Below are 24,977 nucleotides of genomic sequence, written 5' to 3'. Positions count from 1 at the left end.
ATATTTTCGATCTCATGCCAGAAATTAATCGCCAACAGACTCGCCAAGACTGACGCGATAGATTCAGTAAAATTTAAATTCACGCCAAAGGTTAATATTTTTGAACTGTTGTACGCAAGGCATTCAGTAGGATAACATCTTTATTAGATAGTATGCGAGAAAGTATTGGAGTAATCATTCCTGGTAGTTTGAAGTATATTTATAGATGGAAATAAAACAAAATATTATTATTAGCGACATTTAAATCTGTTTGAAGGTAAAACTAAAAAGTCAATTTTACGATGAATCGGTGAAATTCTTGTTGAATAATTGTTTGAGATATTACATAAATTAAGAAAATTATTCTGTAGTGCACATGAGACTTCAGAGTCGAGCAACTTTGTTTTCAGTACTGTTATTAAATCTTGGTTTCAATAAAAACTGTTTTTGTATTATTTGCAATTTAATCTTTTCTTCTTTAATTTAAAGTTGAAATTTTATGAGAGCTGGTAGAAAATTAGAGTCAGATACATAGTGCAATGAAGAGAAAGGCATAAAGCATCCATGATAGTATTAGCAAATTACATGACTATCAAAATTTAAAACTTAAAAATATTTTTGCTGAAAAACTATTAAGAGATTAAGTTACAAAAAATATTTAATTGAAAATTTTAATAAGCATTAATACTGGCGAATCGTCTGGTCGCCAAAGGCGGCTAATATATCCATATATATTTACAAAATATTATATCCAGCCTTCTTACAAAGGCGCAACTTTTTTTTAAAGCATTTGATTGTTTTTACACACAAGCTAACGTGCGTCAAACTTTGAACACATCTGATATTCAATTCGTTGATCACAAAATCACGCACTTAATAAGAGTTATTTGTGTTTAGTTTTCTGTGAGAAATGTGTACAGTTTTCAACCAAAAAAAAATAATTAAAAAACAATCCAAATATTATTTATAAATCATATGTAAGAAAATCTACGAAAACAACAACAACATTTATCTCTTAAAAAGATAATTTCTGTAATGTTTCACAATATGTTTTATAGTGCTAAAGATAAATTTCATTTTCTGCAGGGATACGATTGATTATAGAGTCTTGAATGTTTTCAATAAGGTAGCTTAGCGTAAAATTTAGAAATCTCAATATATTTTTGTATGTATAAATCATTTTATAATCATAATTGATTTTCAAAAATGAGTTTAATTTTTTAGATTAATTCTGGAACTCAACAATTTTGGAGCAAAGAAGTAAAATTTAGTATGCTTTCACCACATTTTAAACATATTGAACAAAAATATAGTTCTTACCTTGTATACTAAAATCTACAATTCAAGAATTTTGGTAGGTCTTTTTGGTGTATGTGTAGATTTACAATCTTCTTTGTAAATAATGGTTTCTTTTTCTGCCCTTTTATAGCCTTGCTGTCCGTATGGTGCGAGGATCTCGGTAGGCTCCTCCTATTGCGCCACCAGAAGGCCAGAAACGGGGATTCTACAGCCGACACCCAACCAGCGGAGCCCAGCAAGATGCACCAGACTCTACAGAAGACCTTGCCAGCTGGAGCCCAGAGGTAACTTTTCTTTGTAACTATAGAACTTCTACATAGTACAAGAAACGGTCTTCTGATTTTGTGGAATTTGAATCTAGACTAGTATAATGTTGAAAAATGCATATGCTGTCGTATCTTTCTCTCAAAATTAGGCATCGGAATTTGAACGATATACATAAATCGAACCCATTTTTTAGTCCCTTTATCCGTGATGGTACATGTCTCTGTAAAATCGTAATGCCGAAACTTCAACTGGCACCTAAATAAATCTTTTTTTTTCTCTAGGAGGGGGGGGGGGGTATTTTATAATATTTCGACACACTTTTTTAAAAAAAACTTTATCTATATCTGTGTTTCTCTTGCAATTCCGAATCTATCCTCTTCAATGTATCGATTTTTATTCCTACCAAATACGAACAGCACACGTTCTTTCTCAAAGATATTTTATGAAACAAAAAAAGAGATTTTAATGAAGAGAAATGCATTTATTGTTAAATCTAATAAATGTTTACGCAAATGATAAATAATCACTTCGAAACTAAATAGTATGCGAATTGAATTGAATGTTAATAGCGAAAAGTAGTTTTTACTAACATAAAACTGGCACAAATTAAACGAAGTCTCAGAATGGAGCAACAAGTAATGCGATGGATGTATCAAGTGCAGTACACTTGTTCTTTGTATATGTTCTCCACTCATTGAACACAAATTTGTTTAATTGCTTCTTTTTTTATCATTTGGCACGAGTCATTTGTTTGCGCTTTTTTTTTTTTTCTCCTATTACTCATATGTGACTTGATAGAAAATATTTAAAATAAATATCTTTTTTTTTTCTTTCAAATTTTGGGAATAATATGTTATGTTTGTAAACATTATATACTTTCAAGATCTTATCGCGACCCAACAAAAGTTGGTTTGCCACCCTGAGTATGGGAAAACTGCTGGACTGCGACCCACGCTGTACAGAAAAATTGATCTTTTAACTTCTGATTTCTTCAAATTTTGAGTTAAGGATTTTGTTTACCATGAGTCTCAACTGACGATGTATCTCTCTGAGAATCATACCGATCAGAATTCGAAAAAAGCCTCCGAACTTTAAAAAGAAATATGCAATAAATCTTAAAACAAAACAAAAATAAATATAATTGTGGCGATAAAAATTAAATAAATGCATGCACTGTAAAAGGCAGGTAGTAATACATTACCACAGTACCTTTAGAGGATTCACCCATGGTTTATGAATTGCCTTACCCTCTCAAAATGATTTTTACGCAAAATCTTCCCAGTTTTAAAATATTAAAAACACCGAGCTGTTTTTATATTCTTATTTATTTAAATCTATTTATTTTATTGTTTGTAAGGATGAAATTTCTTAATCGATTTTTCACTGAGTTTTTGAATGCTAGTGCTAGTATATATTTTCTGGAATTTGAGATGTAAATTTGCATTCTGCTGATCAAATCGTCGAAACCTTTCAATTTATCTACAACAGAACATTTCACTTTCCTTCTAACTTTCATCTGACAGGAAGTACATAAAATTTATTGAGTTAAACAGTTTTGAATAATGTGCCTAAAGCAGTGCTCTTGTAAAGTGATTACTTATAAGTAGAAATACTTATATAACTGTGAAATAAGCTTCTCTTTGATATATTGAATTAAATTCTTTCTGATTTATTTTCCCCTGGATAGATAGGAATAGTTATATAACTGTGAAATAAGCTTGACTGTGATATATTGAATTAAATTCTTTCCGATTTATTTTTCCGTGTAATCCTTAGTGCATTTAATCTCAGTTTTAAATACTCTGGAGACAAGTAATTAATTCCTATTAAACCTTCGGTAACATCTTATTCTGTTAACTTTGTCTTATTTTCTAGCCTCAAATCATCCATAGTGTAAGCTATCTATATAATCGAAGAATCCATTTTCTAGCCAGATATTCATATTTCGCCAAAGCATTTTATGATCACTCTATAATTTAAATCATTGCATTTTTATGTTTATGAAATTAAAGATCGCCAACCCTTTGACTGATTTGGCTCAAAATTTGATAAGAATGTGTATTTTAGATGCTAAAACTGTGCCAAATTTTGATTTATATAACTCTTTACGTTTTGTAGTTAGTTGGAGAGCTGGACTTGGACTTTCTCTGAATGGATTTTGTTCAAAGTTTAATAGAAATCTACCAGTTTGGCGTCAAATCATATATGAAATTTTATTAATCTAGTTCAAAGTATTTTGGAATTATAATGTTTAATGACAAACTCATATAATATCAAAAATGTTTTTAGACTCAATGAGGTCTGAAACCTGAATGTTCGTCAAGATCTCGAGTTCATACTTTTTGACATGTATGCTTCACATACGAGAAAGGGAAAATGTCTTTTGTCTGATCTATCCTGTATTCTTGGGTATTTAATATTATAAATTCTTATTTGCGATTTCGAGATATGTTTTTTTCAAGAAAAGGTCTATAGATAAAATTTTTAATTTTTAAACTTTATTTTCTTCTATACGAAAATATTGAATCGTCAAGAAATTGCAGTTGGAGATTTTGACGAATCTTTACACATCAGAACTTCTTGAGTTAAGAAAACACATTTTTCGCATCATATCTGTCTGCGAACATGATAAATCAAAATCGGCTGAGTGGATTTGATGGTTGTTCTTTGACTGCTGTTTCATTTATTATTTTTAATTCGAATATAACTATTTGAGTTCATGGAATATTTTATCACAGTCATATACAGGGTGTTTATAAAATCAGGAATAATCTTTAAGGAAGGTCAGGCATACAGAAGTTAGTCATTTTAAGAATAGATTATGGGAACACAAATGCGTGGGGAGCCGTTGGAGGGAACAATTTTTTTTTTTAATGAAACAAAGCCATTTTTGATGCATGATGTCCACCTTCGTGCTCGATGACCCATTGAACAAATGTGAGCAGTTTGTGAAACATAATGAAATGATTTGTTTATATGTTGCTTTCTAATACTTATTGGATATTTTCATCTTCTTGCGAGTCTCTACCTATCACTGGCATTTATCATGCTTCAGATTCATTTCCAACGACAATTATGGCATTATTTATTTATTTTGCAAAACTTACACTTCAATAAAGAAAATGTATTGCCTTTTCTAATAACCTTAAATTCGAAAGCTGAGCTTATTGTTTTTCTTGGCATTTTTTTTCCTTCCCTTCATAGATATGATTGCCAAAGTCTTGTACAATAGCAAAGCATTTTTTTATAATCACATTTTTTTATAATCACATTTTTTTATAAACAAAAGGTCTCTATAGCGACCGCCCTTTCCATTAATAATGCAATGTTTCATTAAAAAAATTACTTGTTTTTATATGCTTGACCTACCCCTAAGAATTGTCCCTCGATTTAGGACACATATTACACTTCTCTCTCTCTCTCTCCTTTTTTTAAATATTTGACTTTTGAATTGTTTAACGTTAACATTCTAAATATTTTTTTGAAATTTCTAATTTGCATTTGACAAATCATATTTCTCAATCTATATATATCGATGAATTTCAACCCGATGTTTTGTTTAGAAATATCGTTCAAACTGAACGGGCCCCCACCGTCCTCGTTACACTTGTGTCTTTAATGTTTGCGATGTTGCAATTCATCGCCTATCAGCCGTTTATCTCCGAGCAGCAGTTTGTTATCACGGTACGTGTACTGAGTTATCTGTGTTGTATTCATATATGGATGTGGCTTACGTGTGCTTTTGTTAAAACCCTCGACTCGACAGCAGGTGAATACATATTTGTCCTGCTGACAATGCGTCGAACGGGGCAATAAAAAATCGCCATTTCGATGGAAGCAGTGGATGATCTTTTTCAATCACGTACCTGGGATTTAGAATTCCGCAGAAACATCGAGAACGGCCACCTTTGCCCCTCCTCTCTTTCCTTCCCCCCTCCCCTCCTCTAGGCATAAAATATTGAATTATCAAGCTGTTCGCGTACCTTTCTGAGTGCCATAAGTTAATTTGAATGTCAACTTTTGCATTTGTTTTTCGCAAATATAGATTTCGAATTACAGTGGTATCTTTTCCCCCTTGGTTGATGCAAAATATAAGTTAATATTTTTCGTTGTTAGAAATTAGACACTGGTTCAGAGAAACACAAGCTGCACGAACTTATCTTGTTTTTAATTTTATTGCTTAGTTTAAAAAAATTTATATGCTTAATTTATTTGTTTATTAGGGAGAAATGAGATTCAAAACTCATGTATGAATTCGACGACCCCCAAAGTTTGGACGACAAAAGACGTTATATTATTACCGTCTCTATTCAATAATATGTTAAAATACTATTATAAAGAATGCAATTAAAAATTCTATTTTTAAAACACTTAAAGAAAGAAAGATGCTTAAAAATTTCATTTAAAAAAACTGTCATCTTTCTTTTTCTGACTGAAAATTTTCTGAAAGTTCATAGTTCAAAACTAATGCATGCAAAACTAGTTTTCAGCATAATTACAATTTTTGAGGAAAATAATTTAGTTTTCTATTTTGATTCAACAGAAATTGAGCAAGAATTTAGTAAAAAGATTTTTTTTCTTTTCTCAAAACTAAATTTTAAAATTTTAATGCTACTTCGCTCTTATTTTGGATTTGCAGATTAAAATTAATTTATTCAATAATACCTCTTCATTAGTGTTATGAATACCAGAATTTTTTTAAAAAATTATTATCATTTAATATTCTTTGATATCTGTTGTTTTATAAACTCACGAAAAGATGGCGCCGCTGTTACAAAATCAAAATTTAATTTAACTGCCAATTAACTGGTAATAAGATTGAAAATTTTAAAACAGTGCATTGTGGTCGAGAATATGCTAGTATAAATAATTTGAGATCTCTAGAACATCAAATATTCTGTGTAAAATATCACTTATAAAATTCCTTTTTTATAAACTTTAAACAAAACAAGTTAAATAATAGTGTTTATAAAAATCAAATGATCAAAACGGTTATAATATAAACTGGATGGAATGTGAAAATCCTTTGGAATAAATTTTAAACATTTCACACATATATATATATATATATATATATATACTTGATTGCTAATCCTGGTGAGAGAAAGGAATAAAAAGAAAAAATAATAATAAAACTCTTGCAGATGATAAATAATTCCGCGTTCCTTTTTCAGGCAATAAGTTTATTACGGCAATGTTGTGTGTGTGTGTTTTACCACATTCAAAGCTTTAGACTTCATTAATTGTTTGTTTACGCAAGCAAATTATATGAATTCCTGAAGAATTAGTTTATACCATTTGAAAGAGATTACATGAATATATAATTTTGTCATAATTTTCATAAATATTTCGACGATTTGGACTCAAAATTAGTTTTACTAAAAATATTATTTAGCCATATCATGCGAATGTGAAATATTTTTTCATTTTGCGTGCCAGTTTCATTAATATTCTCTCTTAAAATTTTGTAAAAATTCAGTTAAAAATCAGTTCGTCTAATAAAAACTTTAATGTTATGTGCCGAAGTAGAAAATGGGTGCTGTCTTGTTAGTTATATTATACCTAGTTGGTACATTTACTTAAAAGAATTCTCATTATAATTGTAGAAAATCTACACTTAATGCAAAGTAAATACAAAATAAGTATTTACTTTTTGTATTTACTTTGCAGAAATACTTATACAAAATAAGTATTTCTGAGAAGAATAACCATTCAGAAAATGTACTAAACTTTATGTTATTCTTCTCAGAAATTTTTTGAATGCGACATTCTGTAGGTTTCTTTTAGCGGATAATCGAATTCATAAGCTATTTATTATTTCATAGTAATGGTTTTACAGGTCAGTTTTAGCCATTTTAGAGATTTAACTCTTTTATTTTCCCAATAAAAAATATTTATAGCGTTTTCTTGTTTCCTTTTTATTTTGAATTCTTCATATTTGGTTCTTGAAATAAAATATTTATTATTCAAAAATTAATTTTTAGTTATGCTTTTTTTTCTTTCTTCTTTTTTTTCCCCATTCCCCCGAAATCTGTGTATTATTTCAAGAGAATGTCGCAGTCCTGTAACAACAACAACAAAAAAGATGTTTTTTCTTCTGAAACCATTCTGTGACGTAACATTAAAAGCAACCAATAAAACGCTTCAGAATTAAATTGGTGCGGTGGATTTGTTTTATATTATGCGGAGGTAAATTAATTCTATTGTTATTTTATAATCATCTGTCAAGGTCCATTTTCCGAAAAATATTGAAAAAACGAAAGTTATTGTTGATTTTCGAAACAATCATTATTTGCGTCAAAGGAAAATATTGTATTTCCTTTTTGTTCATACTAATTTATAACATTAAAATTTACTATATTTTTACAACTGTTACTGTACCTATTTTATCTGTTGGTAATTAGCATTTCCAGAATATTACATTTAAATCAATCGAAATTTAATTGTCAAACGTTCTTGAATTTTATTCAAATGAAGATTTTTTTTAGGCATAGCATTTTTTATCAGTGAAATTGAGTTAAGAAATTTTCGGCAGATTATTTCAACAGATTCTGTTTATTTTCTGAATGTTTGATGCATTTATAGTTAAACATTGTTAATTAATCGATCTCTTAGATTCATTCTGAAGTACTTATGAATAAAAATAAAACAATAAAGGAAATTAAAAATTTCTAATCTGCATAGCGTTACCCCAATTCGAGTAGAAAATTCACTCATTTGCGTTACCATAATTGGCGTTGAAAATTCACGCATGCGCATTGTGTTCTGATTGTTGACAACTATTTTCAACGTATACGGAACGGATTTCAATTTGAAAGCTTAATATGTTTTCGACAGATTATTTCAAACTATTCAGTTTATTTTTTTTAGTGTTTGATGCATTTGAAACTAAACATTGTTAATTAATTGATCTCTTCATGATGAATCTGAGAAAATTTTGTTGAAAACTTCTTCAGATATTATATAAATTAAGAAAAATATTCTTTAGTGCCCATAAGGTTTAAATATTCAGCGACTCTGTTTTCAGTACTCATATTTAAAAAACATGCTTCGTTTCAGTAAAAAAAATATTATTTATTGCAGTTTAATCATTTCCTTTGTAATTTAAAGCATAAATTCTACGGGAGCTAACAGAAAATTAAAGAGATGCATATTACGTTACGGCTGAAGGCCTTTATAATATTATGAGTAAATTATATGACTATTAAAATTTGAAGTTTTAAAATATTTTAATGAAGAAGCAATTAAAATGGGAGTTACATAAAATATTTAATTTTTAAAATTTTAACGTGCATTAAGATTGGCGAACCGGCTGGTTGCCAAAAGTGGCTAGTGTACAATAAATGTAAAAATATTTGTTTTTTCCAAACTCATACTAGCACACAATATATGAACACAAATATGATATTTTATATACTATATGATTTCCTCACAGATAATAGATATCCACTTGGCCTTAGCTTTTGTAGTTTTTGAACCCAACATTTAAAGCCCCATGTATTACATTTTTAGGGGGGGGGGTATTCCAATTCTAATTCATGAAATTTACTAGTGTTTATAACTGCTGTCTGGACTATTCTTGTTCAAAACAATTATCCCAATGATTTAAACAATCTAATTAGGGAACTATTATGATCCAGTTTCATCCCTTTGCCTTTTCTTTAAACTATAGTAATAAAATTATTAAGAAACATTGTAACCAAGAACGAAAAAGCGTTATTCTAACAGTGTATGTTTTATCACGATAATTTGACTTGAAACACTCCATATCTGTTTTCCTCCTGCCATCATTCACAATCCATTTTCATTTGGATGTTTCCCAAAATTGTTGGTTATGCTATTTTATCCTCCCTTGCTGAGGATATAATAACCTGTTATTGTACTTACATTATAAAACAATGTAGCAACCTTTTGTCAAAATGTTGCTGATATTTAAATGTACACACTTGTTGTCTAACTGTAACCATGTAGCGCTTTGTTTTTCAAATGTTTTAACGTATGACGTTTATATCGTTAGAATAAATTTTGCTTGTTTTATGGTTGAAATCTTTAAAAAAAAAATGAAGTTATAATGAAGGCCTAATCTAAAACGTCTTCCCAAAGTTGATAATTTACTCCTAGACTATTGATTAAATTAAAGGTGAGGCGATTTTCTATTTTTTGAACAAAGATTTTCATCAATGTTTTAAAAAGATGGGCTGGTTTTGATCGTTTTACTATTATTATTAGAAAATATTCTGGTAGATCAAAAACCTCTAATATTTCTATGTGTTTGTAATTATTTCGACTTTTCCTTAAGTACGCAGAATCAATGACTTTTCTAGTCGAAAATACTATGCAGAAGGCATACTGCGAATTTCTACAAATTAAAGTCATTAGTTACTTTTGATGTTATAATAAATATATCGTTAAAAGGGTAATAACGATTAATTGCATTTTCTGTATGTTCTAATGAACCATTAAACAAGTAATTATATTTTTATTCCTTACATATTCTCCGCATTGTTAAGTACTTGAATCGCCCTTTGAAAAAATGTTATGAACTTTGAATTGTTATGGCCTTTCTCCAAATAATACAATGTTCGAAGATTAAGAACGATCGAGTTCAATCATTCCTTGAATTTCACATCGGCACATTCTATGATTTGTTATTATCCTCATCTTCCCAACCCCTTTACTGTAGGGCAGTTAACACGTTACGTCCCACGGTCAGGTGAGTGATATTTAAGAGCCATAACATGTCCCCCCCCCCTCTTCTGTAATTCGCATTTGTTTGGCATCATATATGTCATGTAGTGTGATTTAATTTAGTTTTTTAGTTTATTTTGATGGGGAATACATTTATTATTATTATTTTATGTCTGTGAAAATCGCACTTAAAATGTGCTTCTGTACAAATCACAATATCAGGCGCCCATATAAAGTACAAGGTACTGTGACATGGCTATGAAGATGAAGATGTATGTTGTATATAGGTGTGCAACGTGGTTCTCTGGGAAATGATACTGTTGCTACTGGCGATAGGCGAGGATCGAACTCGCAACCTTTGGGTTCGTAGCCGAGTAACAAGACCACTAGACAAAAGAAATTTCTCATGTCTCGTAGCTGTTATCTGGCTTATAAAGCGTAACCACATTACTCCCCCTTCAGTGCGTCGGAGGTGAGACGAACGATTTTTTGTGTCCTGTTTTTGCTGTTATTAGTGGTGATATATTGGCTGTAGCGTCTTATCCATTTTTTTTGGTTGATTATTTATCAGCTTTATTTATTTATTGGCTGATTATTTATCCGCTGCATTTTTTTCTCTTATTGGCAGATTATTTATCAGCTTCATTTTATTTATTGGCCGATTGCAGGGGTGTTTGTGCTCCGGGGAAACCCCGGAATTCCGGGGATTTTGAACTTCGATACCCGGAATTTCCGGGGATCGTCGTTCAAAAGGAAGTAGGAATAATAATGAATTATTTATTTTGATCTGGGTAATTTTGTTTGCTTTGAAAGCAGAAAACGCAAGGTCAGTGTGTGTGGTGAAAACTTTTCCTTTCTTTCTCCAAAGGCAGTGATAATGCGTGAAAAGGGGGAAAAAACTTCTTTTTTGTTCTTTCCTTATTGCGAGTTATGACTCATTCCCCCGGTTCTCGGACATTCTCTTCTGGATTCTTTTCGGCAGTTAGACGCGGCAGAAAAAAAAAGAGAGAGACTTCGTTCGACCAGATGTGCGATCACGTGACCTGGGTTCAAAGGTCTTAATTTTGCAAAAATAATGGTTATTAATTTTGCAAAAAAAGTAATTCATTGAACTTTTATAATTAGGTCATTCAATACTTCATAATCGTAATTTTTCATTTCTCCCCCCCCCCCTTCTCGAAACTCCAAAATGTCGGTAGTAAGTTCGTAAAAGTTTCAGGGGATTTTTTGGGGTCCCACAAACACCCCTGCGATTGTTTATCAGCTTCATTTTATTTATTGGCCGATTGTATATCAGCTTCATTTTTTATTGGCTGATTATTTATCAGCTTTGATTTTATTTATTTCTGATAGAGGGCGCTACAACAGTTGTATGAAGGTTTTTTGCGTATCACGTCATCGGGTCATCAATGTAGCTATTAGCGATAGGCGAGGAGCGAACTCGCAACCTTATGGTTCGTAGCCGAGTAATATGACCACAAGACAAAAGAAATTTCTCATGTCTCGTAGCTGTTATCTGGCTTATAAAGCGTCACCACAATACCATCTCGCACACACGCACGACGTTGCCGCATGTTTTAAATATAAAAGTCCGATAACAGCCCATTTTTAGTTTGAGAACAAAATGTTATCTAACTGTTCAAGCCTATGGCGAGTTTTTATAATTATGTTATGAGCATGCGCATAATATAGTAAACAACTTTTGAACAAGGTATATATCTATGAAAAGGCATTTTATTTGATAACCTTAAGTTTTTACCTGCCTTATTTTTTCATGGCTGCAAATCAACACGCAACGTGCGTTATTATGTGTTTGATGTGGATGCTAATGTGTCTTTTGGGGTGATAAAGCTAAATGGGAAGGAAAACTTGTTGACTGCTCTGGGGAAGAAAAGTATATTGAAAAAATCTGCACAATCTTGGGTAAGTACGTATCGTTTAGTTTTTTTCTGGAAAAAAAATCGTCCTTACCTTCCAAGTGAGTGCCGTTCCAGTTGGAAGCGCTAATTTCTCGCGCAATCTTGTAGCAGCGCTTGAACCTGATTGACTTGCCGAATTCTCAGTACAGATCGGTGGCTGCACAGGAGCGCGAAGCATGTCAATAACATCCCCAAACGCTGCTTGAGCGTTACGTAATTGTTATTTTCGAGGTTCGATCGTCTAGGAACATTGGTTAGGACACGGCTTTTTTTTGCGATTATTTATGTTTGGAGGATTTCTTTGAGGAGATGTTCTGCAAGAGCGCAATCAGTTCGGGCTGGAGCAGACGATAACCCTTTACTTGGTGGTGCGCAACACGTGGGGGGAGTGCATGTTGTGAGATCTAAGAGATTTAAATGGCTGGGGTTTTTATGCTTGGATTGGAAGAGCTGTCACATTTGGACCAGGAAACTGTAGATGTCATTCGGAAAAGAACTTTTCTTTTCGCAAATAGTGTATAGGTTCGGTTCATTGGATTCGGATCTACGTTCAGATTCCGGTCGTTTCCTAGAAATTCAAAGCTATCCTTTCCTATAAATATTTTTTGATTAAACTCAATTTCTTAAATTAGTATAAAATTTTATTACAGTTAAAGAAATGTAGTCATCCGTATATCAATGGAATGTAGTTACACTCCTATCAGATGTTCTTGTTTCTTATTGCACTTGCCACCGACCAGCCCGCTGTTCAAAGACAGCCGATAAAGCCTAAGGGGGAGCGCCTCTTGTTTTTATCGTAGAACCAATTTGGGGCAAGAGTACGACTTGACTACTCACGCATCACTCATACGCTTGCACAACCCCTTTTTACAGGAGGGCACATCTCACAGATAGAACAGGAAGAACAACCATGCCCAAACCGGGTCTCAAACCCGGAACGCCCAGATCACGGGGAAGATGCGCTACCCCTATGCCAGGACGCCGGCTCCTATCAGATGTCACACTCAAACGTAATTTTGTAATCTAGTACATTATTATTATTAAGGTATTCGTTGCCCTAATTCGGTCAGCTAATTACAATGCAGATAGGAATCGCAGATGACTCACGCGTTTTAAATTTTGATGAAAAAGCTGACTTGATAAAATTTCCGTTGAAAACATTCTCTCGACATAAGGAAGAATTTTCGATATAAGTGTGGAAGAGAACATGGAACTTAATGTATGATGCAATAAATCCACAATGAATATTTTGGTGGTTTTGGAAACCATTCCTAATCAATGATATTATGATACATTCATTTTTGTAGAAGCTTCATAATCTTCTTTATTCACCATATATATTTTATTTTGTGCAATACTTCGGCATCAGGTCCATAAGTTTCTTACTCTGGGGCTTTGAGGAAATTAAAAATTTGTTATAAGAAGACAATATCATAACTGATTTGGATTGATCTAGTACGTCTAGCGAGAGAAGGGTCAGGGGAGAATCGTGTATGTATATAATAAATTCAATTTTTCTCTTCTTTTCAATTTAATACTTATTTTGCGTCCTTCAAACATACAAGCAGTGTAACTTCTGAAACGTGCAGGCTTATATGTGAATGCTTTTTCACACTCTTCTTCTGCTTTGAATTTTCCCGAGTGAGGTGCTTAAAATACTATTTGAGGATCTACAAATTCATCTTTCATTATTTAAAAAAATATTAAAATAAATTTTAGCTTCAACGATATAAATTAAGGCTTCATGGATCATCAGTGACTTCATATCTTTCAAAAACTCTACACTCTTGAATATGGTTTTTATATATACAGAAAGATACGTGGTTTTTGGAATTTCTTTACTAGCTATGAAAAGATCTCGTGTTAAAAGAGGGGGGGGTGCATTTTCGTGTCATATCTAGTATATCTCTTAAGAAGAATCTAAGATATGTGCGTGTTTTAATTGCCTATTATCTAACACTTTAGAAAATTTAAATTGGCGCATGAAAAATTGATCTGATAGGAATTGCCAATAATCAAATATTCTCAAACTAAAAATATATTTTAATAGCATAAGATCCATTTATGCTTCACTCTTTGAAATCATGCAATTTTCTCACAGCCTAGTCAGAATTATCGGCATATTTCAGTTACATCATAAATCTGTTTTTTAGCATTTTTATAAATATTACTTTTTAATATCATTTTAAGGAGGATTCACGTCTCTTTAAAGAAATGTAGCATTAAACTTGCAGAAGTATAAACTGGTATTATTGTAATTTATTGATGCTGTAATGAGAATGCCGCCATCTTTCCGAAAAAATCCAGTGCTTGAGTCTAGAAATTAGAACCCCAGTCAAAAAAATAATTTAATAAAATAATATTCGACAAACAGTTAAGAAATGATATAATATAGCGAGTTATTAACTTAATTAAATGAAAACCTTGCGAACAGTGTCATTGTTCATACAATAAGGTGCCCTTTATTTCATCCCTAACTTGAACGACCCCAGTTCCTCTACTTAAGTGTAACAACTGAATTTCATTATCGTTCGCCCCATTGTCCACTCTGTTTTTTCTCGCATTTCCTGCGACATTTCGCTGACCTTTGAACTTCCCACCCACAATTCTGGTGGGAATTGCATGTTGAATTCTCTGTCGCGGGTTTGTAGTGGAGGGGTCCTCTTCGCTTGACGAAGTCCACCTACCTCTGACGTCGAAGAGTCAGGTGACGTGTGGAGATGCGCCAAATCCTCCTCCTTTCTCTCCATTCTTCTGCCTTCCCCTCTCTTTGATACCCTCCCCCAATTTTCCCTGCCCACGCGATAACGTCGGAATAGAACGAAAGGGAGGTAGGCAGGACATTGATCGGGTCGCTGGTATTCTTGAGTGCTTTGATCGTGGAACCTAGATTTGGCGGCTTTTTGCTTCACTTGGCTCGTGGATTTCTATTGTACTCGCTCAGGATTTAATGGTCATTGTTTTTGAACCTGTGGGATATGTTCTAACCATTGGTAACAGCATGAAATGCAAGATCGTCTCTGAGGGTTATCTGGAAAAATTCGAATTTCGGTCGTGAAAATGAACAAGCAGTTGAGATTAAAATTGGGTTTAAATAATTTATATAGCCCATATCTCAAGGAGAACAGAAATTGTTTAATCAATTCTTATTTATTATTCTGCTGTCACCATCTCATTTCTTCTAGTAATAAGTACAAAATCTATAATAATCAGAGTCGGAATAATGTCTGTATAAGAAAAGCAAGACTTGAATGGGTGAGAGGGTCTTCTTTTCTTCTCTAAAATCTTCAAAGCCAAATAATTGATTTTACGTTTAATCATTTTATCAGCAATTTTAATTTTAAGTAGCAAATGTTAACCAACTAAAAAAACCCAGTCATTTAACCTCCTTTCACTTTCGAATAAGTGGGTTTTATGTCTTTTTAAAAAAACAGGTATTTGAATTTAAAAATACTGTTATAAATTAGTTTAAAAAAAACATTTTTAGTACACTCTAAATGCCATTAATAAATTCGGATTTTTTGAAAAAAAATCATAAAGCCATGTTTACTTATAAAATTATGAATCAGTGTAAGGCAAAACTTGCACTATAATTAACTAGGAATATAATTAGAATAATAATTGGATTATAATAAGATTTAAACGATGCTCGATTTTATTTGGACACGACCCTCTATTTGATTGCATGATCTTTTAAATTGATTAAAAACAATAATAAGAATAATAATTACCTTGAAAATACCTTAAAAATTTTAGCACCCCATTCCTTCTAGATTCGGGGGTGGTGGTAATTGTCTACTTTCCCCATTTATTAATCTGATGCATACTACGATAATTCATGTATTAACGGATATATATAATAAACACATAAATTTTGAGCAGTTTTCTGGCCTATTTAAACTTTGCATTGTTCCATCCCTGGAGGCATAATCAATGTACAAGCAAGAAGCGACGAGATACGTCAATGCACAGCACGATACAAAAGAGAAAAAAGCGCACAAAATATTTATCCCCATGATTATATACTGTGAGATTCTGATAGGGATTTCTTTACGCGTATCAATTTAGGGAAGGCAATTAAAAGGACCTTTTAAAATAATTTATTTAGATCGGCAGATTTTTATCTCTTCACTCGGAGCGAGAGAACCGCTGATTTAAGCATTTTTACAGAACTACTGTAACATGAATTAAACATAAAAGGTGGAATTGTATCAGGAAATAAGAGAACATTTTAGAATGAAGTTAATTTGGGCTAAATTGAGATAAAAATTAAGAAATTAATTAGGATTTAATTTAGATTTAGACACATCATTACATATATATGACTGATTTCTAACATATTCAGCTTGTATTGATATTTTTGTTTAAAATTTAGGGGGAAAAAATGAAAAAAATCATAGACGTCATAATAACTGTTATGAATGCACTCTGCTATCAGTATTTCGTAACTACTGTTCACCAATGCCATTACCAAGCTCCAAAATTTATGCGGGGGGGGGGGGGTAACACCTTTGTTTAAGAGCACGCAAGAAAGTTTTGGGAAAACCCCTTAGATGGTTATTTTCTTGATGCCTTAATTTTTTTCACATCATATGAATTCCTCCCCCCCCCCCGCATACATACACTGACCTCCTCCTTTTAAACTGTTTTTGCAAGAGCCAAAGTAACAAATTATGCATTGAATATTTCTGACTCTTTAGACAGCTTCAGTATTATTTAATACATATATACATTCTTATTAAGATTAGTTATTACAGTTATATGGGGGAAAGAGTATTAAAATCTGACGAGGATTTTAGGATATATAATTTATATCCATGAGTGAGATGAATTGCGTTCATACAGGAGAAAAAATGTTTGAGATTGGGGGGGGGGATTCTGTGGCCAAAAATACGCATTTTAACTAAAAATTAAAATTTTATTCTAAAGTTAGATTTCATGCAGCGTAACATTGATGCAGAAAGCAAATATTAAAAATACACATAAATATAAAATGGCGGAACCCTATTTTTAATTCTTATGCAGGAAATAGTTTTTCTTAACGCTTCCCCCCACATTCATCGCTAGCGTTATTTCGTATTGGAGGAAACAACTGAATTCTGCGTTTTCGTCTTCTTTCTTCAACACAATCCTTTTATCTAGCATAACAGTTAGTTGATCGAACGCTGAGTTCCTTTTCAACAAACAAACAGCGAGCGATAATAAAAGGGGAGAATCGAGAAGGCACGCCATCTCGTTCTCTCGGTGACGATCAGAAAATCTCGAATACCGATACATGCCTTCAGCTTTTTCCTGCTCGCCGTCAAAATAGTTCCTGTTGGGTCCATGCCAAGCCGCTTTAAACTTAGCACGCGCACGCCGTGATGAATATGCTAATAAACCGAAGGCAATTGATGTCAGTGAATCAGCCGTAAATTTTCCTCAAATCCGAAAGATATAAAGTAGACAGAGATTGTGGACATTTAATCCCCCTTTTACGCCTCTTAATTTTCATTTATGACGTCTTCATTGTCTCGTCCATCTCTTCCCAGGCTATTAATAGCGAATCGGAACAAATGTTAGTTTAGGATGCTGCTCACTGCATTTGATTTATCGAATGTTCTGACCGATAAATTAAACTGGTTGCATATCTTCGGCATAATAGTTTATCAATTCAAATATCGATTTCTTTAATAAAACTTACAACTTTTTTCAGACTAGAAGGGTGTCTGATATGACTGTCTTTCAGAATAAGCTATTATATGTAATAGCTAGCTGCACTCTCGCTATTACACAGCGTAGGTAAGTGGTGTCCGGGGCTTGACATTATTTTTTTCATTCCCTAATGATATTTCGTTTATGTTATTTTTTTTAAAGTAACATTAAACGAAATATTGTACTGTTCCCATGACACCCTCCCCTTGAACTGATACCCGGGACATCTATTCCTTGCCCCCCCCCCCCAATCGCTACCTACTGGACTCGAGAATTGGCATCCGAACATCTATTCACTCCTTATCCCCCAATTGTTACGCCACTGGACCTAGAACTGGCACCCGCGACATCTGTACACTTCTTTCCCCCTCTATCGCTACACCACTGGACCTAGAAATGACATCCGGGACATCTGTACACTCCTCGTCTCCCGATCGCTACGACACTGGACTCTAGAACTAATGTCTTCAGAGAAACCCACTTTGTCAGGCAAATCTCATATGCTAATCTAGGGAAAGGAGAATGTCCCCTAATAGAGTTCCATCTAAGCAATTGGCAGATGAAGCAAATCAATTAAAGAACTTTATATTCCTTACTGCCCACTGAAGAAACTTGTAAAAATACAAATCCTTTTGAATTATAAAATATTAGTGTAATATTAATATTTGACAAGATCAAGTATAATTGATCTTGTTTTTATATGCTTCAATGATATCGTGTACGAATGTGGATACCAGGAAGTTATAATAAATAAGAACAAATACGTTTTTATAAAATTAATGAAAACTAAAATGCAATATAAATATGTAAACAGTGTGTTGAAATATGAAATTAATTTGGCCCTTTTATTAAAAGAGAAACCTCATAATATGCACTATATAAGGACATAAAGTATTTTTTATCCGCCATTGGGATTTGCCGTCTTAGCTATCGTCTTTATTATTTGACCATGATTGAAAATTATGATGTCCGTCTCGAAATGTCCGTCTTCAAGTCTTTTGAGGCTAAAGTTTCGTGTCATAATTTACTGCGGTCTGGTTAAGTCAAAGTCTCAATTCCTTGGGGGGGGGGGGACCATCGTGTATATGGTTCTGTTGCATTTTATGACGACAGTTTCTTCATATTGATCAACCTCTTCCTTCTTCAATATATCTAGTTTCTCGATGATGAACGAGTAATAAATGTATTTAATCTTCATCCTTTTAATCTATCCCTGCTTCAGAAGTAGAAGAAATTATAATTGCTTAAATACTTATAATAAGTTACAATTGCATAAACACTTAATTATCAAACGGAAAAATTTGAATTCTTTCATCACATTTTTATTTTAATGCGAAATAAATTTTAATAAAGTCGAGTTTTGTAGCATAAATATTGAAGATACAACTGACAGAAGATTGTCTTATGTTTCTACGAAAATCATCCTTTGAAAGTTCGGAAAATAGCATGGCGGATGATCGGTTTTTCTGATCGGACATTTTACTAACGCAACATCAGTCCATAATTGTGTTGATGTGTTTTCATTAACGCAACATCAGTCCATAATTGTGTTGATGTGTTTTCATTAACGCAACATCAGTCCATAATTGTGTTGATGTGTTTTCATTAACGCAACATCAGTCCATAATTGTGTTAATGTGTTTTCATTAAAAATATTTACGCATAATAAAAATGTGTGTGTGTGAGAGAGAGAGAGAGTTAGTACAAGGCGAATAAATTAAGTTAAAATACCGTGAAATTTAGAAGAAAGATGAACAGGACGTATACGTTTCCATTAGCGTTATTATGTTATGGTATTTCTCTCCATTAGAAAACTTCATGAGCAGAATGAACAAAACAAATATTTATTCAAATAATTATTTTGAATCCAACCGTCGAAATTGCTTGTATATGATGAAGTATCGAAAAGAAAATGCAGTGAAACATTCTGAATGCGTCCCCTTTCCTCTTGATATCCCGCCCCCCCATTCCAACCCTAGATAACTAAATATTTTCTAATAATCTACCAGCCCCTGCCAGTTTTTGAATGCGAGATGTTTCCGTTGCTTTCTCTTTGCCACGTCGCTCACAGTATTTTCATGCAATGGACAATTTAGGTAATTGGCGACCCTAAGCACTGGCTACTATGAGGCTTCTCTTTTAATAAGATGGCCAGTTAGTTTTACATTTCCAAATATTTTTATTGTGTTAATGATTTAATTTTATATTATTAATTGTATGAAAATATATTTGTTTGTTTTTATTCATTATGATTCCACACTGCCCGGCATCTATGTTTGTGCACCATATATTGAAACAGATATATGTTTTATAAATATTCGAGTAGCCCAGGAAACGCAATTAGCTATGTAATACAGTGTTAATGTTAACTTAATATCATTCATATAATTTGTATTTTTTTTTTTTTTGCAAACTTATTTAATCGATGACTAAGAAAATGAAGTTTTGAATCGCCCTACACAGCTGACTAGTTTTGAATCCTCCCTTCCTTCATGTTTTGTAAAATGATGCATATGAATGTGATAAACATAGCAGAGCATAAGTTTCTTATTTTACGAGATTTTCTGTAATCATCATGGGCCGCGGGGGGCTGGTGATAAGGTCTCGGCCTCGAAACCGGAGGATTTCAGGTTCGGGACACGATTCCACCGAAGAAAAGTCGTGTAAGCGGGTCTAGTACACTTTAGAACTGTCCGGGTCAAACGTCTTCCCGCTGGTGTGGTGAGGGGCGGGTGTGCCAGCTCAGGTGTCGCCATCGTCATCGGACCGCGGTTCAAGATTACAAGGTCTGTCCCAAAATAGCCCTAGTGTTGCTTTAAAACGGGACGTTAATATAACTAAACTAAACTGTAATTATCATGTTATTATCAAATGCTTAATGATAATGTGCTGAAGTTAGCAATAATGTCATAATGCATAACTGTAAGTATTTTCGCATTTTATCAATGTTTTATTATTATTTTCCTAAAAAAGAAAAGAAAGATGAATTCGAAATAAAAACAAATGGAGAGTGATAAAATACGTACGCTGCAACCGCAATATGGCGTGTTATGGAAAATACACTTCTAATATCTACCAAGAGTACACATGCTAATTGCCACCTTTCTGTTTTTTTTAATTGAAATATTACAATGATTCTTTTTAAGTAACACTAATTTATTTGAAATAAATAAATGAAATTTAAAAATGCGCTGAGTTTATTTAGTTCTTTAAAGTTAAGAATAAAAAGTGACTAATTTTTTTAAAAAAACGTTACTAATATTTAAAAAATTATAAAATAGTAATTAAATTAATGCAGTTATTGCTATTTCACATGGAATTTTTGTCCTTTTGTCACGTTTATATCTAAATCAATTCCTTTGGAATAAGGGATTCTTAAATTATGTGTCCCTACCCTTAAATGGATTTGCGGAAAATTCGATATTATGTTCTTCTATTTAATTCTTTAAAACAATAATGAACAAACAAACAAAAAAAAACACCATTGTATTCATCTTAATTACAGTTATAAAAAAATTCTTCCAAATACAAATGCTATTTTTTTTTAATTATTTAATCTAGAATTCTATTCTTTGAAGTTCTTAAAATGTTTTTATTTCTTTTCTATTCTATTCTCTGCTCTAAAGTAAAAGTTATTATTAGAAACGCGTGAGTCAACTTTAATAGTTGAAATAAAACCGTAAACAATACGACGAAGAAGCAGTTTCCAAAATTCGATTTTAAAATGTTTGATATTGAATGTTTACTTTTTATTTTGAACCATTTAAAATAGACGAGATTCTGTTTTGGAATAATTTCCTAGCGGATTTCAATAGCGGATTCAATTTTTTTCGTTTCGAGCCAATTTTAGAAATATGTTTACCAAGTTATTATTTATGGCGTTGCTAGTCAGCGATTTGAATTATGAAATGTACTATTTTGAAACTTGAATGTAAATTTTTTTTCTTTGTTGATGTTATTTAAATGCGTTATTTTTTTTCTTTGCTTGAAATTGCTGTAATTAGTTACATTGTAATTTTTTTATTAATTAATCTCTATATTATAAGAGTCATAATTATTAAGATAAGAAATAAATGCTTATAAATTACTTTTTCTTGCTTATAAATCATTATTTGTCTTCCGTCAAACATTACGTAGACATTTTATATATTTATAATCATTTAGATTGTGACTAAAAGAAATTACAAAATTTACTTTAGAAAATATGTAGTTCCTAAAGAAATTCCGGTAGCTCATAATCTTGAAAAACCGACAAAATTCTGTGAAAATGAAGCTATTTCCACTTTTAAATTTGAAAAAAGACTCACACTGTTAAGTCATCCGATTTTTAAATCATTAATTTATGCTCGAATAACATTTGTTTCCCAAAAATACGCCTGTCTAAAAGTCAACAGAAGTCCAGATGCATAAATTTTTAACGAAGTAAAAACAAAATTTGAACACAATTATGCATTAAAAGAAAATTCAGATGATTTCGGAACTGTAGCATACGGATCTTCACACTAATATTTAGTTATTTCCATCAGCTGATTTTTTTTATCGCCGATGTAATAACTGACAATTAACATTTTATTCATATATTATTTAATTTATTATATTATATTATACATATTTAATCTAAAACCAGAGGAATAGTCTCCTTAAATTTTCCCGTATACGCATGATTGGTGAACAGTAGTAGCGAAAGAGAATATTAGTGTGCAGTCTTTGGCGATGCTTTTGGCGATTAATCACTTTTGGGGTGTGTTTATTACACTAGTACTAGAACATTGAATGTATATTTTGGACTTCTTTTTCTGGCTGATGAAAGCCAGAATTTGACACAGAACAATAATTGTAATGACAAAATCACGTACCAAATTTCATATATTTAAGTCATCTTGTTTACTTGCTTGTGAAAGTACAGACAGACGGACAGTCAACCCCTCAACGGATTTGGTTCCCAATTTGATAGGTATCTATAATTTAGATTTTATATCTATGTACCAACTTTTATCCATGCTAACTCTATATATTTTATATATATATATATCGTGTTAATTTATATTCTGATAAAACCGGAAAAAAAAGAGAGAAATTCTAAAATCTACTTCATAAAATATAAGAATATATAGTTTCTAAAAAAATTCTTGTAGCTGAATATCTCGAAAAAGTTTGCCGAAATTCTGTGAAAATAATGCTACTTTAATTTTCAAATTTGACTCTTGTTAGTCAATTAATCTTGTTAGTCAATTATCCGATTTTGGGGTGAAATCATTCGAGGTAGATTTCCTGCGGAATGGTTTAGCTCGAAATTTGATAGAAATCTACAAATTTGGAATAAAGACCATATACCAAATTGCATCCATCTAGTTAGAGGGATTTCTGAGTAATCATGTTTACAGCTTGACAAATATAACTCCTAAACGTGTATTTTAGATTCGGAGGGGGTTTGAAATCTTGAGTTTCGTCAAAATCGCGATGGTGAATTTCTTGATAATGGCAGTACCCTTCAGTTTGTGTGTGTATATATAGGCTTATTTTGTTTGAAGCAGACGGCAAGTTTGAAGACATAGAAGAGACATTTTACATTTTTAAATTCATTTCAATCCATCTCGGGAAGGCAATTTATTTACAAGCAGACCCTGACAAAACACGTCCACAACAGTGCGCAACAAAAGCAGAAGTAAGGAAGGGACTAAACAAATGATCACTAGTCTTATATAACATGGGATTTCCGGCCACGAGTCGATTGAATACACGTTTTGACCTTTGACAAAGGCAACGGAGGGATCATTTTCACTAGACACGTGGAACTGATGGCGCATCATTTTTACAATGCTTTAACAGTGGAGTGGGATCAGGAAACAAGAGAACACTTTAGAATGACCCCCAACATGGGCTGAATTAAGATAAAGCTTTGGAAATTAATTTGGTTTAAATTAAGAGTTTATTATATTAAACTGAAGAGTATGTTAACATATCTCCTAAATCGGATAGCTCAAGAAATGTATTTAAACCAATCGATTCATGCTGAATGCCAAAGAATGTAACGCACATCAATCAAAATGATGAAAACAACGAAAAAAATATTTCTGGTAAATAAAACTAAAAAATTTAAGGCATGCGGAAAGAATTAAAGAAATAATCTACACAATTGATGTAACGTATAAATTTCCTTTGTCATCTTAATGTAACCTGTTTTATTTTACTTTTTTTTACTACTTTAAAAAATAACTATTTTAACTTTATTTTCGTTTTTCTCGTACTTCGATTTTTTCACAGATTTTTCCTTTCCAAAGCATGTTAGCTAAATTCCTTTTCAATGACTCATTCTAAACGCAAACTAATTTGTTATTTATGATATTTCTGGGGATAAAATAGAATATTTAAAAAAAAATTGCGGTAAATTCAAAATAATCCGTTGCAAAAGTACTTTTCCAACTGGTGAGACCGAATGGGAATTCGAAATCCAAAGAGAAATGAAAATGCGATCAGTAATATTTACGTTAAATTTGTAGAATTTTAGAATCTCTCTCTCTCTCTCTCTCTCTCTCTCTCTCTCTCTCTCTCTCTGTCTCTGTGTCTCTGTCTCTCTCTCTCTCTCTCTCTCTCTCGAATAACTTAACTATATCATATTTGGTATGGGATTTTGTCACTATAAGTGCAGTTTTGTGACATATATTTGTTTGAATCTGTTAGGGAGAACGCGTCTGAATCCAAAGACGAGTTTTGGATACTTTTGTCCGCGTTTCAGGAATTAATCACCAAATAACTCGGGAAAGGGGGGGGGGTACAGTTATTTAGTAAAAATGCTCAATTTACGACAAAATTTATTTTTTCGTATCTGTTGTATACCAGTTCCATGTAAGTCGTTCTCTGTCATGACAAATTTATTAGAGATTATGCGAGAAAGTTTTGGGAAGACAGCTCCTTTTTTTTTTTTTTGTCACTTTTAGTTATTTCCGATATGCATAAAAAATATTATAGAATATTAAATAGATATTGATATTCATTTCCCGCAGCCACGGAACTTAACAATTATTTAAGAATCTCTGATTACTGATTATTTACTTATCCATAAATGAATCAAAATAATAACGGATTCCCTGAACTTAAGTTACGTAATCATAAAATAAGAAAAACTGAAAA

General features: G+C 32.2%; 1 protein-coding gene across 7 annotated transcripts in view; it reads left to right on the top strand.

The window, feature by feature from the left end:
• The window catches only part of LOC129962579 (zinc finger MIZ domain-containing protein 1-like), a 336,461-nt gene that overhangs the window by 214,254 nt on the left and 97,230 nt on the right, over window positions 1-24,977 (top strand). For all 7 annotated transcript variants that reach the window (XM_056076373.1, XM_056076375.1, XM_056076377.1 and 4 more), the window contains one exon: window positions 1,409-1,562. In XM_056076373.1, coding sequence (XP_055932348.1) covers window positions 1,409-1,562 — 154 coding nt within the window. The remainder of the gene's footprint in view (window positions 1-1,408; window positions 1,563-24,977) is intronic.

The sequence above is a fragment of the Argiope bruennichi genome, chromosome 3 (assembly GCF_947563725.1).
Source record: "Argiope bruennichi chromosome 3, qqArgBrue1.1, whole genome shotgun sequence".
Classification (NCBI taxonomy): Eukaryota; Metazoa; Arthropoda; class Arachnida; order Araneae; family Araneidae; genus Argiope; species Argiope bruennichi.
This window is presented reverse-complemented; position numbering and strand designations above follow the sequence as displayed.